General features: G+C 34.1%; 2 protein-coding genes across 2 annotated transcripts in view; one reads left to right on the forward strand and one right to left on the reverse strand.

The window, feature by feature from the left end:
* Positions 1-20,018, reverse strand: part of LOC136812278 (uncharacterized) — a 277,042-nt gene that overhangs the window by 112,384 nt on the left and 144,640 nt on the right. The window lies entirely within an intron of this gene.
* On the forward strand, positions 14,008-16,442 carry LOC136812287 (membrane-spanning 4-domains subfamily A member 8-like). The gene is made up of 4 exons (XM_067068781.1): positions 14,008-14,170; positions 14,626-14,884; positions 15,441-15,652; positions 16,042-16,442. Exons 1-4 carry the CDS (start codon positions 14,062-14,064, stop codon positions 16,323-16,325), a joined length of 864 nt encoding a protein of 287 aa, XP_066924882.1. The 5' UTR covers positions 14,008-14,061; the 3' UTR covers positions 16,326-16,442.

Here is a 20,018-nt window from a genome sequence, read left to right on the forward strand (position 1 = left end):
TGAAGTGTAATATGATATCGACCTCGAAACGTCCAAAGCCATAATATTAGTTCTAGTGAAGTAAGTTTAGAACGCCATACTATGAATGGTATACGAATTATGAGTTTCATCTCGGTCAAGCCCGAATGTGAGCAAAAACAAGGAAGGAATTCCAACAAGGAAGGCAAGTTTAAGTCAAAAAGTAAAAGCTTTGATAAACAACTTCAAATAGATCGGCATCACCAACACCAATCATCATCATTTGACCAGGTAATGTGCCTTTTATCTATTCCAAATAATTTCAGACCAACACAGCTGTAAAGTAAAAGGGGAAAAAGTAAGATACAAAACCTCGCTCTCGGTAGTAAGTAATATCGACATCCCTTGTCTAATTCCGACACCCTTCTTTAGAGAAAGGAATAATATGAAAGCTTGAATCACTGATAGAAAAAGGATTATTCCTCTCTGACCACTAAGCAAAGAAAAACAGTTTCAAGTCAACCTTTCTATAAATTTCAGCTGATTTTTTAAAAAGAGGAGGGGGTGTTGACATTAGACCAAGTTACGGTATGCCTTTTAAAATTTTAGAAAAAACAAAATTTACCTCAACATACAAAGTTCTAAAATTATAGAGCTTGGTCTCCCTAGAGAGAATGAAAGTGTGAACCCATGTTTCTAAAGCTTTCCTAGCCAACACAGGGCAGCAAAACAGAAATTAATAAAAAGCAGCCTTACAAGATCTAATACCATTTAAAACATCCAAAGATTACCGTTAGTGGTCCTAAATCCGACAGCCCTGCCTAAATCCAGACGGTGTCAATCGAACGAATCGAACGCCGAATCAATCGAACGCAATTGAACGCAATCGAATAATTGCAATTCGATTGTCGGACGCAATCGAATCGCAATCGAATATTACCCACGATTTACTGTTCGATTGCTTCGATTACGTTCGATTGTATTCGATTACGTTCGATTGATTCAATTGTATTAGATTTTATTCGCTTTGGTATGGTACTTAAGCACTCGGTCGTCCACGCTAAAAAGCAGAGTGATCCAATTTGATTTAATCGCAATCAAAGTCATCAAACATAATCGTAATCGAACATTAATCCAATGTAATTGACAATCAATCGAACCAATCGAACATAGTCAACTATCAATCAAACATTACTCGAACGCAATCGAACACAATCCAATATTACCCAGGAATCGGCCGTTCAATTAGAGAGATTACGTTCGACAATCGAATCGCAATTATTTGATCGCGTTCGATTACGTTCGATTGGTTCGATTGCGATTTTTGTTCAAAGTTGTTCGATTGACACCGTCTGGCTAAATAAATCCGATGGGGTCTTTCAAAGATACAAACTAAAATAAAAACAAACCTTTCGTTGTGACACAGGAAAGATACCAAAGTGTCAATTAAACTGAGAGATTTGATATATACTGAACCAATTGAACCAAATTACAATAATTACTTCTTATACAAAACATAATTTTTTATTACATATAAATTGTTAACGTTTTAAACATACGAGCAATGAATTCAGAATAATAAAGGTAATTATTTTTACAACTCACACTTTTTCGATCACATTACTGTAATTGACATCTTGAAATTATAGCCATCTTGTTAGATGTTTTGTTTCAAGAGTCCTTGCAATTGACCTTTTCGCCTTTCCATCCGCCATATTGAATTGTATGCAAAAATTATGGTGGCCGAAATGCCGTGGTGAAATTCCCTTAGAAAGTATGCAAAACATATGCAAAAAGAAAGTATTAATATAAAACTTACATGCATAATTGGCATTATATTACATTATATTATCTTACTGCCCTAACATAGTATTCCGCCTTCTTCAAAAAAATACCCCTTCGAATGTTTCTAAAGAAGGCGGAATACACTACTATACTATGAACTTACTGCCCTAACATAGTATTCCGCCTTCTTTAAAAAAACCCTTTCGAATGTTTCTAAAGAAGGCAGAATACACTACTATGGACTTACTGCCCTAACATAGTATTCCGCCTTCTTTAAAAAAAACCCTTTCGCATGTTTCTAAAGAAGGCGGAATACACTACTATGAACTTACTGCCCTAACATAGTATTCCGCCTTCTTTAAAAAAATACCCCTTCGAATGTTTCTAAAGAAGGCAGAATACACTACTTTGGACTTACTGCCCTAACATAGTATTCCGCCTTCTTTAAAAAACGTCTTATTTAAATACGTTTTCGAATATTTCTGAAGAAGGCGGAATACACTACTCTGCCTTCCTTGATCAGCGGGGGGGCGGCTATTAGGTACCCGAGAGTATTACAAACACGGACAATCATTTCCAAAAATTTAAACCGGTATAGTACTTTTCTGGGCGTGTTACAATGACGTTGAAATCGGGTTCCGGCAAATTAGAATGGACTTATTTTAAACGCATAATAACGGAGAGAAGAGGAAGAGAATCGATTCCAAAGAAAACCTAAAAAGGTATCTAGACATGAATGATTTATGGTTAAGTACAAATTCGACGAAAATCCCTTGTCTGAAAAGTCAAATCCCACTCGGGACTCAAGTCCAATTAGGCCAATACATTCAAAAGCATTTTATAAGTACAAAATTTAATGAAGTAATTAGCATTTTAATTCCTCACTCACATTTCTCCTCTCGACGCTATCATTGTGTGTGCCTGCTCTCTCTTGAGACCTTTTTCCGGTGTGCGTGATTAAAGTCACCGTGTGCAATACAGATCTCATGATCCTCTTCGAAATAACAAACTTTTCATAAATCTGTGCTGGGGTGGATGGCAAATGTGCGCAGTCGCATTTCAAGCGTTTCTCCTTATGAAATTCTGTTCCTTTTGCAGAGTGAAAGCCTACCCAGTGAGAGTAGCAAATTATTTGGGTAAAGGCCACATTTTTGGTACACCTGTCCCTTCCGTTACGCTTTTGACTTTTACTGCTCATATCTTGAAAACTAGCATTAAACTTGCAAAACTTCAAATTGATTATTGATCTGGGGTATAAAGTGCCCTTACAATCAGAGTTTGGACAGCAATAGGACAGTCTTTCCTCTTACAGACCCTGCAGAAGTCTAAATTTCACATTTTTCTACGAAAAATGCAAAAAAATAAGATTCAAAATTGTTTTTTCTTCAACTGGGATAAAATAGTCACTTTCAATTTTTTTTCAGTCTACCTAATATTGATATAGGAGTGAGTTTTCACAATATTTTGAGTAAATACTTTTTTCACTGTTGCTCAGGTTTTGCATTTTTCTAAAAAGCATGTTTTGCGACTCTGATCTTGTCCCTTCCGTTACGCAAATTCATTTTCAAGAAAATCTTTGTCAAATAGCTATAGTTTATGTTAAATTCTCACAAGTTACCATTGGGATTACTCCAAATTCAATTTGCAAACCATTATCCTCTATTTTTGACATGTTTTTTCATTGACAGTCCTTCCCATTGGAAATGTGCCTTGGTTTTGTCCCTTCCGTTACGCAAACATTAAATTGAACAGCATCTCAAGTCTTCGACTTAAAAACTTTTCCTTTTGGTTGACTACTACCCTCATTAGACTTCTTACTTGCAGGTACATTTAAACTTTATATTAACAATGTGGTGGGAGTTATCTCCTTGGAAAATTTGATGTCCCTTCCGTTATGGATGTCCCTTCCGTTACGCCTTTTTTAAAAGGGAGTGTTACAGGGACTTGGATGTTCATTAGTGTTTCTTTCTTCAAAGCCAAGATATCTGAAGTTATTGCATTGTTGAAAGACCTATTGTAGACTGTTCTCACATTTGCTACACTACAATGACTTCTTTTTATCTCTTAACCCTTAGCCTCCATAGGACGCGTTTTCGCGTCTTGAAACAGCCAAAATACCAAGTCCTAAAGCTGGGGTCCCATCTCCCTAGGACTTTATTTAAAGGGGAATAAACCCAATGCTTTTTGAAAAAGTATAGAATTACCTTTCCAATGGTTGGTACCAAAACGAGTGTCTGAATCAAAAGCTACAAGCTTTTATGCCATTTTGAAGTTTCAAATTTCAAAAAAAAATCATTGAAATTTTTCAACATTTTCAAAACTACTGCGCGCTCAAAGGGTTAACCAAAAAAATTTTGATTTTTTTGAAGACTTCAAACTGCTCAAAATGCCTGAAAATGACAATTAGGAGTTATTCGAAGTTGTTTTGACCATAAAAAATCTTTACCAGGGGTCTCATTAACCCTTAGGCTCCATAGGACGTGTTCTCGCGTCCTGAAACAGCCAAAATACCAAGTCCCAAAGCTTGGGTCTCAGCTCCCTTCGACTTGATTTAAAGGGGAATAAATCCAATGCTTTTTGAAAGAGTATAGAATTACCTTTCCAATGGTTGGTACCAAAACGAGTGTCTGAATCAAAAGCTACAAGCTTTTACGCCATTTTGAAGTTTCAAATTTCAAAAAAAAATAATTGAAATTTTTCAACATTTTCAAAACTACTGCGCGCTCAAAGGGTTAACCAAAAAAAATTTGATTTTTTTGAAGACTCCAAACTGCTCAAAATGCCTGAAAATGACAATTAGGAGTTATTCGAAAGTTGTTTCGACCATAAAAAATCTTTACCAGGGGTCTCATTAACCCTTAGGCTCCATAGGACGTGTTTTCGCGTCCAGAAACAGCCAAAATACCAAGTCCCAAAGCTTGGGTCTCAGCTCCCTAGGACTTGATTTAAAGGGGAATAAACCCAATGCTTTTTGAAAAAGTATAGAATTACCTTTCCAATGGTTGGTACCAAAACGAGTGTCTGAATCAAAAGCTACAAGCTTTTATGCCATTTTGAAGTTTCAAATTTCAAAAAAAAATCATTGAAATTTTTCATCATTTTCAAAACTACTACGCGCTCAAAGGGTTAACCAAAATGATTTTTTTTGAAGACTCCAAACTGCTCAAAATGCCCGAAAATGACAATTAAGAGTTATTCGAAGTTGTTTTGAACATAACAAATTTTACCAGGGGTCTCATTAACCCTTGGCTCCATAGGACACATTTTCGCGTCTTCTTTTTTGAATGCTCAATATAAAATTTTAAAGAAAAACTGAAATGCAAGTCACATTTTCGGTTTCAGGGGTCACCTACAGTGGGTCACCTAAATTTTAGGGATCATCTAAAACTTGGGATGAGGCTTGGATGGCCCAAAACAGAGCTATTTTCAAATTTTGAGTCCCTTCCGTTACGCTTATTCTATACCTAATATTTACAATTTTTAGGAGTATTTGTAAGTTTATATAGTTAGTTCTGGTTAGTTCTATCATTTTAGGTTAAAAGATCATATTTGACTATTAAAATTCAAACTATCTTTTGAAACAAGTTTTTTCCTAGTAAAGATGTTAATTAAAAATTTGAAAGTTGTCCCTTCCGTTACGCAAATTAGGCTACCCCTCCAACCCGAAAATGTAAATTCATGAAAAACGATTAGGAATTGGTTAAAACACTTTGTAGAAACATTTTAAGAGTAAGTTTAGTCTTATAAGTGTCTCTTTTTTGTAGAAATAACAAGTTTTTAGTTATTGGTTGAAAATGAGAAAAAAATCAACCACAACAACTTCTAGGGTCCTACAGTTCTGCAAAAAGGTAATATAGAGGAGCACATACTTGATTATCATCATAGAGGTATATACACATCCAAATAAATAGGTTTTAAGCAATTTTGAGGATGAATTTTTTTTAGCGTAACGGAAGGGACAGGTGTACCAAAAATGTGGCCTTTACCCATTTGCAATCTATGATTCAGCCCTCGAATTTCAGGTCGGCATTCGGCAGTGCCGACCTAAAAGCCGACCAAAGAGTGCGTATGGTCGGCAGTTCATTGTCACTATAATAACATACTGTTAAAGACCTGGAGTCACTCTAGACACTCAGTTGACTTATGAGTTAAGCATATCCAAGATCAAATTAAAAAAGTAAAAAATATAAGTGCATGGATATACCATACCGCACATTCAAATCAATTTGCAATCTAAAAGCTGTCAATATTATACACAAAAATATCTGGAGACCAATAAGAGATTTGACAAACTGCCCCAAAGAAGTATTCAAAAAACATACAGACACCACCTTCCTCGCAACTGTTCCGGATGAACCTCTGCTTGCCCACCATTTCAACTTTAGGCAAGCTGACTCCAACAGCCTCAAGGAAATGTCGAAGCATTGGACTCAACGAGTTGGATGAGCTCTTCAAGCAGCTTCAAGCAGAAGCCAAAAAGAGGTACAAAGAGGTTAGTCCAAGAGCTGGAGCTCAACTACTTTTTGCCTTTGCTAATTCTGATGGGGGGGAAAAGTAGAGAGTCCAGTGGAACATGACTGTCAAAGCTTGAAGAAGGAGAAGGCGTCAATGTTATATCTCGATTTTTCAAAGACATTCAATAAGGTTGACCACAAAATACTACAAAACTGGAATCACCTGGAGTAACTGGAAAACTGCTACAATGGATAAAATCTTTGCCCATTTCTGACAAAAGGAAGTAACTGACATTTTTATGAATTATCATTTTTTTGCAAAAATGGATTCTTTGGGTCAAAACTTAATTTTTTTTAGCTTGGAAAAAAAATTTTGTGTTGTTATCTAGAGAAAAAATTTTAAAATAAAGAAGCAACTGACAGGTTTCTGTTTTCTGACAAAAAGAAGTAAATGACTGTTTTGCTTCTATTTGTCAGAAAAACGTATCACTTACTTCCTTTTGTCAGAAATATTCTTCAAAAAACTGGCCAGTTTACTTCTCTTCTTCAATTTCTTTTGGTTGAGGTTTACAGACAAAGCAAGGGTCTTGTTTTTCTCTGCAACAATGAACATAGTGAGAAAAGCAGTGATGCTCAAAACTAATCTTCAATGAGTAGAACAATAAGCAGTCATTTGTTTTTTGATATGTACTATCTGCATCTGATGCCAGCATAAAACGCGCTTGGTCAATTTTCTCAATTTCGACTTCATGTCAGTTACATCCTTTTGTCAGAAATGGGCAGATCTTTCCTTATAGATAGGAACCAGGTTGTATTTGTTGATGGACACAAATCATACCAAGCTAAAATCATATTGGGAGTGCCCCCAGGAATCAGTACTTGGGCCATTATTCTTTATCATAATGCTATCTGACATTGGCGAAAAGACAAAACAAGCTGAGCTGGTAAGCTTTGCTGATGATGTTATTGATCCGTCCCACTTACAAAATGATTTAAACAAAATATACGGATGGTCAGATGTAAACAACATGGTGTTTAACAGGAAAAATTTGAGCGCCTCCACTATGGAATCAACCACAATACTTTACTGGTGAAGGAAAAATTATTGAATCAAAGCCTAGGTTGAAGGACCTTGAAGTAGTTTTCAGATGATGCAACATTCAAACAACATATAACAAATAATGTAAAAAAAGTACAAATTATGGTTGGTTGGATCATGAGAACATTCAACTCAAGAGAGAAATATGTTATGCTTACTCAATGGAGATCTCTTGTTATATCACATCTGGACTAAGTGTTCCCAGCTATGGTCACCAAATGAAGCAAAACTAATTCAAGAAATTGAGGATGTCCAGAAATTATTCACCAGAAGGATAAAAAACCTCCATTACCAAGATTACTGGGAACGATTGAAAACACTCAAGTTATTCTTTCTTCAAAGATGCAGAGAAAATATACAGGCTGCATCATTTTAGGCATGCAATAGCACACCTCCACACCTAAAATGTCTGAGGAGTGCCTTCAATCACACCCCAGAAAGTAAGTTACACAACTAAAAGTTAGCATACCACTCCTTATCACACGCCTAAATTACAAACATTAAGGTTTTAGGAGTGTGATTGAACATCTGTATGCCATCGCAATCCCAGATAAGGAAGAAAATGCCAAATTCCATTAGTAAAACAGGGACCCTGGCAAAGAGCCATCTATGCAAGTTTCAAAGTGCAAGGACCAAGGCTATTTGACACACTACTGGGTTACTTGAGGGATCTCACAGGTTGTGGCAAAAATATATGTTTAGGATTCCAGACGAGCCACTCGTGCCTGGGTACACCAGAATGAGAAGATCAGATTCAAAAGCATCATTACATGAAACAATACATTTATTTGTCAGATGTAACAAAATCGGCACTTTCATCAAATGTATCTTTAAACATGTCTTCAAACCTAACAAAGCAGGAGGACACGATTGTGTAAATTCTAAAATAATGAGATCGGTGAAGAAGCTTTAACTGGTCTTCACTATATTGCAAAGAAAAGTTTTGAAACAAATAAATTTCCAACCAAACATAAAGTGGCAAAAGTAACTTGTATTTTCAAAAATAAAGGGTCAAAAACAAAAAGCGAAAATTACAGGCCCATCTCCCTTCTTTGTTTACCAGGAAAAATGCTGGAGGCTATCATAGCTTCAGAAGTCGATGCTCATGTTTACCAACACCAACTCCTAAGTAATCAGCAATGGGGTTTTAGAAAGGGACGATCTCCAGAACTCATGCTTTATAAGAATGTGTAGTAGATGGCTCTCATTACTCGACAAAGGGAAATTTATTGGAGTTTTGCTAATTGATTTTAGTAAAGCCTTTGACAGCGTCTGCCATAAAACTTTATTAAAGAAAATCACTGCTATTGGAATCTCAGGAGACTTGTTTGAGTGGTGCAAAAGTTATCTAAGTGAAAGGCAACAGTTTGTTAAAATTGGAAATAGTAAATCAACCATCAAACCAGTAGAGCAAGGAGTTCCACAGGGCTCCATCTTAGGCCCTAGATGCTATTCCTACCATGCGAATGACCTTCCAGATGCAACAAATTCAGACGATACTCTTGAGGATGAGAATCAAGATGAAACGGAAATGTTTGCTGACGATACTACAGAATCCAGTGCTGCAGATACTATTGATGAATTGATACCAAAAATCCAAGCAGCTGCCAATAAACTGCACAATAATTGGTCAGCTTTGAATGAAATGATAATTCATCCTGGAAAAACGAAAATCATGATCATTTCCAAACGTAAATTTATTGGTCCACTGCAGAAAATCACCATGAATGGAAGAAACCTTGAAATTGTGGATCACCAGAAGGTTTTGGGAACCACCATTCATGATTCCTTATCCTGGAGAGTACAAATTGATAAAAACGAAAAGCACTATCGCACAAAAATCAAAATGTTGAAACGTATGGTTATTCTTGGTAATGTTGTCATGTCAAAATTTTACTTTGCAACGATTATCCCATCCGTTACTTATAATATAACAGTATGGGGCAACAATAATGTTATCTTGAAAAAGCTAGAAATTCTGCACGTACGAGCTGCTAGACGAATATTCCAACCACCGGACCATTTGTCTGACGATGAGGTACTAAAGGCAGCTGGATGGATGAGTATTGAATATTTTGTATAAACGAAGACTGTTATGTCTTATGCACAAAATATTTTACAGAAATATTGATTCAGAACTATCAAATATGTTTTGTATTTTGAACTCAAAATCTACTCCTCAACGGAGGGACAATCAAGTAAAAATTGCTAAACAATTCAAAACAACAAATCAAAATACTTTTGTTGTTAGAGCTTCCAAGATATGGAATGTAATGCCGAATGAACTTACTAATGTATCAAAATTTGACATCTTTAGGAATAAATTGAAAAATTTTAAAGATAAGATCAATAAATTTTCTTTTACATATAATTCATACAATATTAGAGATGACTATGTATTTATTTAGTTAATCTTTATCAAACAACTTACACATCATTTCCCATGAACTTTGCGTTACATTAAATTCTTTGATTATGAAACATAAACTTTGAAGTCCTATCTTAGCTATATTCTTGGTAAACAAAACAATTCGTTTGCTTAATTTCCCTATCTCACTTTGATGACCTAGATTTTAAAATTTTATTTATTTTTTTAGATACATAGCTTTTAATTTTATATTGCACATGCGTAGGTTTTTATGACTCATAGGTTACATTAGGTTAGCTCAAGTCTAGTTCAAATTAACTCCTATAACAAAACTAAATCTCACTTAAGCCACTCAACCCCCAACAAGCTTATCAAGCTTTTACTTTTTTTCTCTGGTTAACTATCCTTCAGAAATCTCTGCACTAATAATTCTTTTATCTCTATTTACAGCATATACATAATTTTAATACATTTTAACTATTTTTCATTTGTAATATAGTCCTTAGTTGCAGGTCCACATCAGCTTAGTCTGCGTTTTTTTAACCTGCTTTATCAAATAAATAAAATAAAAAAATAAATAAATAAAATAAAACCAAGCGAATGAACTTTAATAGTCATAATAATTCTTTTACCTTTTACCTAAGAATGTTCTTGCATCATCCTTATTACACGAATATTACTAGACACTTTATTAACACAAATTGAAAAATTTTGTGTTAATAAAAAACCCCTTATTTAAAACCAGCCATGATGTCATTGTAAAAGCAATAAAATCCGTGTTAATTTTTAGAGTGTTAATTTCAAGGCCGTTGAATACTTGCCTAATAATATTCGTTTAATAAGGTGATTTCGAGAATTTGAACTATCGCAAAGTGTTATAAATTTCAAAGTCATCAAAATTTAGAGATTACACAATTGTATTTTATATGGTCATAAAGCCTATACTTTTTTGGTACCTATTATACTTATGATCTCAAAGTTCTAATTTAGGTTTTAAGGTGTATTTTGATTTTAACGTGTAGTTTTGACAATATTTAGGTCCCAATGATCCAATTGCAACATTAGATACTTTGCAGTGAATCACTGTTTAAAATTTGAGACCAAAATGACTATTTTATAAAAAGTTATTGGAGAATAACCATTTTGTAGGAACCATGGACAGGGTACTTTCAACACAAAAAGAAGGTACCCTGCACTTCTATTTTTTGCAGGTTTTAAGCGGTATCCACTGGTAATAATTTTGCACTTGCTTATTACATTTTCCAGCTGAAAATACCTGGAAAATGGATGTTTATGACCAAATAAGCTAGATTTTTCATCTAAAATAAGCGTGGCCACCCTGTATTTGGAGATCTTGTAAACACCTATTTATTTGGTTTGATTTGTTATACCGGGTACACCAATAAAAAGTATACAGGTTTGTCGGGATATTTTGAGCTTTAGGATTTAAATTTTTTGTTCATTCTTTTTTTATCGTTTAGATGATGCTCTAACTTAAAAATTTTGAGCTATCATTTTGATGATTTTTTTGAAATTTCGACGTTAAAAAAAAGTCAAGTTTTTTTTAAATAACTTTCGAACTACTTTTTCAAACCTAATATGATAGCTCAAAATTCACAAGTTAGAGCATCCCCTATACGAATAAAAAAGAATGAACAAAAAACTTAAATCCTAAAGCTCACGAAAAATCTGTATACTTCTTTTTGGTGCACCCGGTAGTCTAAATATGTTTAAAATGATTGTCTATTTAGCCCACCCCATTTTCGTTTATGTTCTGTTTATTTTATTGCTATATATTTTAAGCTAATATATTGAACATTATTCAACAAGAATTCGATTATTTCAAGACATGAATAATTTATTCCATGTTATTTTTTTGAAAAAAATTATCCCACTTTTTCAATGGTTTTTAAAACATTTGCTAAGTGAATAGATTTCGACTTAATTCAATTTTGTGAAAGTTTTTTGACTTTTTGGTTTTGATCAATTTTATGGAAGTGATCACTCTTTTAATGTATGTATACTCTTCTCTATATTTTTATTTCTCAATCCTAATAAATTGATTATTCTAAATTGATGGGTATACTCTGGAACACTCTTGATATAGTCCAGCTTAAAAGATGCATACATACATTGCCATTTTAAGCTTTCGAAGTTATTGTTGTATGAAGAAAGAATTTTCGATTCTGTTAATGATAGCCCAGATAGAAGGTCTCATTCTGTGACTCAATCTGTATTTGAATAATTTTTTTTTTGCATTAAAAATCTTGTTGACCTTTTCTTAGATACCTTGAATATGAACAGTAGGGATTTATTGAAGGCACAAAAGGCCTACGTTAGACGTTCTCAAGATAATCAAGCTTCAAATGAATTTTATCAGTTAATCTATTATGTAGGTTTAATCCCATTATATTTGAGTTATTGTTGCTAGAAAATGCATTCTAATTGAATAATAGTGAATGACGATAAGGTCGAGTCTCTAATAGATTCTTTAAAAAAATAAACAAGGCTTGTGGATGGGACGATATTTCTACACGTATGATTATGATTTGTGGTAAATCTATAGTTAAACCTTTGTGTGGCATTTTCAATCTTTCACTCCACTCAGGTATCTTCCCTTCCCAGTGGAAGAAAGGCAATGCTGTTTCTGTTTATAAAAAGGGGGACAACTCTAACACTTTCTTTTGCACTCTATTTACTCTCAGGCAGGACGTCTTTTGTTCAACACACTTCAGAACATAGACATAAATAATATCCAGCCCTAAGCTCTTGATCCAGCATTATCTTTCAACATAACTCAACAATTAATCTTACTATTGAATTTACTCTTGACTCTGAGAGGTTTAGTGGTGCCTTATTTTAGTTTTATGATCTTCTTACATAGCTCTTATATTTAGTAATGGATTTTCCTTTATTTTACAGCTTTCATATATCATTTATTGCCTTGCAGGGGGACTATTTATTTTTCTGTAAAATATCGAGTCTAATTTTACTACACTTCCTTAAAATTACTCGTGGTTTGTCAACTCTTATATAAAACGAGATTTTTTTTACATCTCCCTTTTTTTCTTTTATACTCTATAGATGTTCTATTGATAATGGTCCCTCTCTATCAGAAGAGAGTCGAACTTTTTAAGGATGTTCTTATCATGGTTTGTGGAGCAGGAGAAGGTTTCTCCCTTGAGAATTTCGTCAAGCTTTAAATGGTAAATTAACTGAATTGTACTGTGTTGTTATAGAGCTTCGAATATTGCAAAAGAACTTCCAATTATCAAGTACGCGCTGTATAATTAATATATTTTCGAGTGATTAATGTGATTATTATTATTTTCGGATGTGATTTTCTTATTTTAATTAGATTGCAATTTCAACGTGCTTGTAAGGAATTTGTTTTGAAAAATCCACCAACGCGAGCTCTTTGATGTTTTTTGTGATGGGTAAATTGATAAAGAAATAATGTTTGGAAGCTAAGCCTGGGCTTCGTTTCTACGTAGCGATTGTTATTGATAACTGAAAAAAAATTGTGCATACCTGTGTTTTGATTTATCTTTTACAATACTGTCTCGTCTACTATGTCTTTAACACGTAATTCTATTAACTTTTTTTTAAACTGCATGCATGTACAGAATTGTTGCTTTCTTAAATTAAATAGTTTAACTATATAATACTATGGAATTGTTGCTTTTTTGATGAGATTATCGAAGTACTGTATGAGGCCGTCCATATAGTACGTACGCAAAGATTATCCAAAAATTTGATACCCCCTCCCCCTTTGTACGCAGAGAACAATAGAAATGATGTCATTTAAACAATAGATGTACGCTTTTGCTAAACCCCCCCCTCTCCCCCCTTCACTGCGTACGTACTATATGGATGGCCCCTATGTTCATATTCCCAGATTTATTTAAATTGCATTTTGAAAAGCTCCTTCAATAAATGACATTTCACTTCAGCACTTTCAATTTCTTCGTGATGCTTTAGAAACTTGCTTCGTCAGCAATTTAAATTGTCGAGTAGACAAACCACAAATCGTGACGTCAGTGGTACCTACTATAAACTATGATAGATAAACAGAACCTATTATAGATAAATAGAAATTGCTCATCATAACATATTGAGTTTTTTTTCATGTTAATTTAATTGATTTTTCATGTTTATTTGTCTGAGTGTAAAAATGTGGGAACTGGATGTTTTTTGAAGTAAGATGCTATCCATTAAATTAATTTTTTAGACATCTTGAACTTTATGGTATTTGGTATATTGGTTACTAGTTACTTAGAGTTAGTTACTCCTGTTTCATAAATTCCTTCATCCTCTTCCTCCTTTAACAGAAAATTTAATTTTCTTGCTTTGAATTTCAGTAAAGAAATAAATAAATACATAACAATATAAATATAATGGCGACCACAGTACAAACTGTTGCCTACCCGACTGTGGCTCAACCACAAATCGTGGTTCCGGCAAACAACCCACGTGGTATGAATGTCAAATCTATCCGTGGACTAGGTAAGTTCTTCTGTATACTTTTTTTTCTACGAACAAACTATATAAGAACATAAGGCTTCGATTTGCGAAATGTTAAGAGGCCTCAAAATTGTTGGATGTTCTTATTTATAAACAAAAGGTGTAGTCTTTTTCTGCCTATCAGCCCCAGATTATTGAAAAGCAGATCTTCTTAGGTATATTCAAGATAAGTTATAATTAAAATTCCTCTGCCAAGCCAGTTCACTAATGTTATCTTGTGGATCAAGTTTTATATGCTCTTTTTATTTTGGAAGCTTCTAAACAGAAAAAGTCAGGGAAAAGGAACTAGATAACATAACCTGAGAGCTGCACTGGCATATATATTCAAAAAATATATTCAAAAAACGATCAAAAGGTCGATCTCTCTGAGTGTGGTAATGCAATGATGAGAAAAGACGAAAGGCATAACTAATTAAATCACGTGTTATATTATTTAGGGATCACACAAATTGTGATCGGAGCATTAACTGTTCTTTTGGGGATTATCGCTATCGCTGTTTTCGAATATGGATACTGGGTGAATGGTAGTGGCTCTGGTATTTGGTTTGGTATCTGGATTCTGATCACCGGTATTATTGGTGTGATGTCGGCCAAGAATCCTCAACAAACATCTTTGAACGGTGTCAACATGGGATTCAGTATCGTGTGTTGTGTCGTCTCATTTTTTGTTGGTATCTTCTATATCGTCGCCCTTGTGTAAGTTTTGCTTTTTTTTTTTAATTTTGATCTATTTTGTTCTATTGGTCTAATGGTCTTTTCTTCTTGACATCCCAATCAAAAATATAAAGCCTCATAAATGACAACGAGGTGACTGATTACAATGGGGTAAACTTCCCCTAGTTTAGAATTTCCCTGATAAGAGGGATAGCAAAGAAGGGAAAGGTTAAGAAAAGGGTTGAAAACCAAACTCATTTTGATGTTGAGGGTAGATAGAATCGATATTTAACTTAGACAGCCCAGTAATTTAGGAATTATAGACAATCTTTTGTTTTCACGGGGCCTACGACCAGCCGGCTTGGCTTTCTATGAACTGAACAGAACATTAGAAGGAACATCCCCTAGTTTGCAACACTGACGCCTTAGACTACCCAACCATCGCTAGGGGGTGTGCAGTAAAGTTACTTCTAAAGTGTTCTAATTTTAAATTAAGTAAATGCAATGTCACAAAATGATCGTTATATATCATTAAGCCTAATCTAGTAGTAGGATTTTATTGGACTTCAAAGTTGTGATATCTGTTCTCCCTATCCAGCTATTATAGCAATTGTGAAAGTTATTGGAGTTACAACCACTGGAACAGTGGTGGCAGTTACCGCTACTACGATCCGTGTTATAATGATAAAGATTCCGGCACCGCTATTTATGCCATTCTCATGATACTGATGATCGCTGAATTCTTTATTTCCATGGCTGTTTCGATTGTCTGTTGTCAAAACGGATGTTGCCGATCATCTGCTGCTGGAGGTAAGTGGTTTTCTCACTTTCTCACTGGCTAAACAAAATCTTTGATCGTAGCTTTTTTTGAAAAGCTCAATGTAGGGTAAATGCACCGAAAGTGTATTGATCTTTTTTTTCTTAAACACATTGTGATGTAGCGCCGTAGAACGTAAAGGCAACATAACGTTGATTAGGGTAGTTTTTTTCATTTTTATTTAAGCGTATAGATATCACGGCCAAAAGTGAGAAGTCCTTCATTTGGATATATCTTTTTACAACTTCTTTACTTTCGTCGTTTTCAGTAGAGGAGAGATGATATTTTCACTTTAAAGTTGTTTTAACGATTATCCAAATTGAAAATAAATATATATGCTGCAATCGATTTTGATCATAACTCTCGTGACATTTTCTTTTAGGCGTGATCATTCAACAACAACCTGGTCCTACCATCGTTTCATCCACTGGTGTTGTCATGTCTTCTCAAGCCCAATACCCTGCTCAACAAGTTGTCTACCCACCTCAATCTGTTGCTGGCTACCCACCCCAATCACAAGTCGTCTACCCTGCTGGTGGATACCCGAACCAACAATATGTTACAACTGCAGCACCAATGGGAGGTGTCCCACAGCCTGCTTACTCCAACCAGATGCCACCCCAGGATCCATCAAAGGTAGCCCCACCACCTCCATACACTAGCTAGGCTACTGGCATTGGAAGTGGGTTGTATCATCGATAACGTATTTTAATGTACGTGGTGATCGTTTATCATAACTACAACTCTTGTCTAAAGAAAGTATGTAATGTTATAACAAACTAAGTGATGATTTGCTGGTGTGTTGTTTATGCGAGAGCTTTGTGACTCAACTCTCCATTATGATAAGTTATTATTTAATTGATGTAAACTTAACGTAACCTGATTTGTATCTGCGTCGTGGATTTCAGTTTTTGGTCTAATATCTACTTAACTATTGAACAATGTATCGTTTAACGATTTCCGTCGATTACTTCTTGCTTTGCCACACATTTTGTAGGACAGGAAACTAACCAATTATTCCGGCAACATTTATAATGTTCTGCTTGAATAATGCAGTACAGTTTGTGAATGTCGTGTTGATGAGTGCATTTCCAAATATTACGCCTTATTTTTAAAAAATGTATAACAAATTCTTTTGAATACATTAGTGGCATTACCACTTTCATCTTTTTGGATAAATTCCCATCAGTATTCTCGAAGAGACCTCAATTACAAGTTAACAGAGTTAACAAACTACGTGTTTTTATAAGAACAAAATTCTTGAACTTTTAATGTTTTTAACGCCTTCCATTTTTCTAAGAAATCGTCCACAAAGCTTTAAAAAGTTCTTGAGTTGTTCTTTACATTTTGGTTATGGGAGCCATATTTTCTTATAGTTTTTTTCTTATAAAAAACCTGTACGGATGAATATGAAACAATGCCTTTTATATAAGCAATACCTTTATTCTTTAAATTATATTTCTTTTAGAAAGAGTTTTAAGATTCTTTCAAACGGTCATAATTTTCTTTCATTATGTGTAAATAAATTACTTTTATGTGTCAGATTAATTGTAGCAACGTAACAAATGTTTTTTACCTTAAAAAATGAACAATGTTTTTATTTGATAGCCTGTAAATTGGGACTAGAAATATCTTCACAATTGTGTGCCCTTTACTGCCAAACTGTGACACCGAAATCCGCGAAATCCCCGCGAAAATTTAACCCATTAAAGGTTTTGATTTGATTGAAAGGTCTGATGATACTGATGTAGTAAAAACAAATGCAGAAAGATTAGAAAAAGGTTTTGAAAAAATGAACATACATTGAATAAAAGAACCTAGGGGATTTTACTGATACTCTTTCGAATGTTTTTATGTTTATAATATAATTTTCTATGTTATAATCAAAACATTCGATTGTAAATTTTCTCGAAATCAACTTTGCTATTTTTTGTTTACAAAAGCAATAGAATGCGAGGTCACATCTCAAAACAACTTTCGATCTTTCACTTGTTTGCAGAATATCGTTGCGTAACAAAGTAGCTTTAATCTATCTGACTCAGCATTAAAACACTGCCTAAAATAAGCTCCTTTTATTCCCGTAGAAAGCCTTAAAGTATTTGAGGTACTTTTGCATCAAAATTTCGCTTAAAACATTTTTCATCAAATAGAAACATACAAAAATCCATAATGGCCATCTCACGGCTCACTTGCATTAGACTTTTAGCTTAGTATATAGATGCCATTGTTGTTTTGTTTGTTTGTTGTGTGTTTTTATCCAGGAATCTGTTGTTAGTTATTACCATCTTTGATATACCATTTATCTTGAATGTCTTTGTAACACGATTAATATAGTTTTATTAAACAAGAGTACACTCTGTATGGAATTTGGCAACTTACCTAAAGTCTATTCACGATAAGTGTGCACTAAATTTTGCTTTGCTTGTTATTTCTCAACCAATGCTTCAATCTTAAAAAGTTTGGTATCGTTGGGAAGGTAGGAAGAAGCTTTTTAATTTACTGTTAGTTTTTTCCGTGAAATTTGAAAAGAACATGAAGAAAAATGAAGAGGACCAAATTCAACTTTTTATAGATAGGTCGTATAAACGTTATTTTTACATCTTTGGAAAGCTTAAAGCTTGGCGATTTCAAAAATATATACTTTTACTATGAAATATAGTTTGAAATTTGCAATATTCCATAGATAAGATAAGAAACGACTTTTTCATCCCCGGAATTTTACATTGTGTAAGAAATTTCTTTTCAGAAAAATGAGTTAATCTGCTTTTACAATCTGTTGAATACTGAAATTTTTTAATTATATTTTCTAGCTAGTAAGCTACCTTCCTACCTTCCCAACGATACCAAACTTATAAAGATTGAAGCATTGGTTGAGAAATAACAAGCAAAGCAAAATTTAGTGCACACTTATCGTGAATAGACTTTAGGTATGCCTTTTACCGACCATTTTACCATAATTTGCCAATTATTCCCCACCAGTGCTAAAATGTTCCACAAAAATGCCAAATTTTTGCTTGAGGAATGAATTAAATGCGAGATTTTGGCTGGGTTTGAATCCAAACCTCTAAGAGTACCATAAGATATTTACTGTTGACATTATACCGTTAGATATTTACGGGGGAAAAATTGTCGGGGGAAATTGACGAAATTTTTTACGATTTTTTTATCCCCGACCAAAACTTTTACCCAATTTTTTAGACCATGACCAAAATTAAAATCTAAATTTTTTACTCCTTTATTAACCGAAATTAGTGCTTTAAGCGTCGAATTAAAAGATTTTTTTCCGAGCTACTGAAGGAAACCATTTCATTTGGACAATTTAGTTGGGTGAAAGTGACTAAATTGTAAATTTCGTTGGGGAAAAATGACGAATTTAAAATTTTGGTCGGGGAAAAGTGACGAAAATGCCTCTAGGTGACGAAATTTTTCCCCGACTAAATAAAACTCCGACATTTTTTTCCCCGATAAGGTATAAGGAAATAAACACTCTCCGTAAAAAAAATCTTTAACTGGGAATGAGTAAAACAGTAAGCAAGGCATATAATTAAAGAACGTTACATAAAGCAGGGGACATCAGGTCAACATTCTATGAAGCTCTAATCTTAATCACGCTGAGTTCTCTTATTGATCGAAAGTTTTGAAATTTAAAAAGTAAAATTTTCAGAAATTTTTACTTTATCAAATATCATACACCAGTGCCGTAGCAACTGGGGGGGCAAGGGGGGGGCTATGCCCCCCCAATAATTTTTTCAAAAATGGTTATCTTGCAAAATGCACAGTTTTTCTTTTTTAATTTGGTCATAATTGTCTTTTAAGTGCATGTTTTGAGTGCATTTTCAAGCAATCTAGAGCTCAAATTTTCAAAATTTCCCCCCTCGGGCCAAACCATGGTCGGCCCTCGCGATGTCACTAAACTTCAGCCCCCCCAATATGAAAATGCTTCCTACGGCACTGATACACTATTCAAAAGATCACCTAGTTGGGGATTGTGAAATGTGTTGTACAGAAAGATACAGACAAAAATGATTTTCCCACAAATTAATCACTATGATGAGGTGTAGATAAGTGTAGAATGGCCTTTTAGCCTATTGCTGTCACATAGATAAAGGTACTCATTATGTCAACTTTGTGCTGATTTTATCACAAATTTTTACAGCAACTGGATCAAATCTTTATAGCCGCATATCCCACAACGACCTCTACGTAGAACCCACAAAAATTTAAATTAACTTTTAAACTAATTTTTTATAAAATTTGAAGTATGCTGAATTATTGACTGAGATCTTCGGACAAAATTTTACTATTGTAATGTAAATGATGTTACAACGAATCATCGAATCGTCAAGGTCATCGAATTTT

This window comes from Clytia hemisphaerica, unplaced genomic scaffold (assembly GCF_902728285.1).
Source record: "Clytia hemisphaerica strain Z4C2 unplaced genomic scaffold, Clytia hemisphaerica genome assembly, whole genome shotgun sequence".
Classification (NCBI taxonomy): Eukaryota; Metazoa; Cnidaria; class Hydrozoa; order Leptothecata; family Clytiidae; genus Clytia; species Clytia hemisphaerica.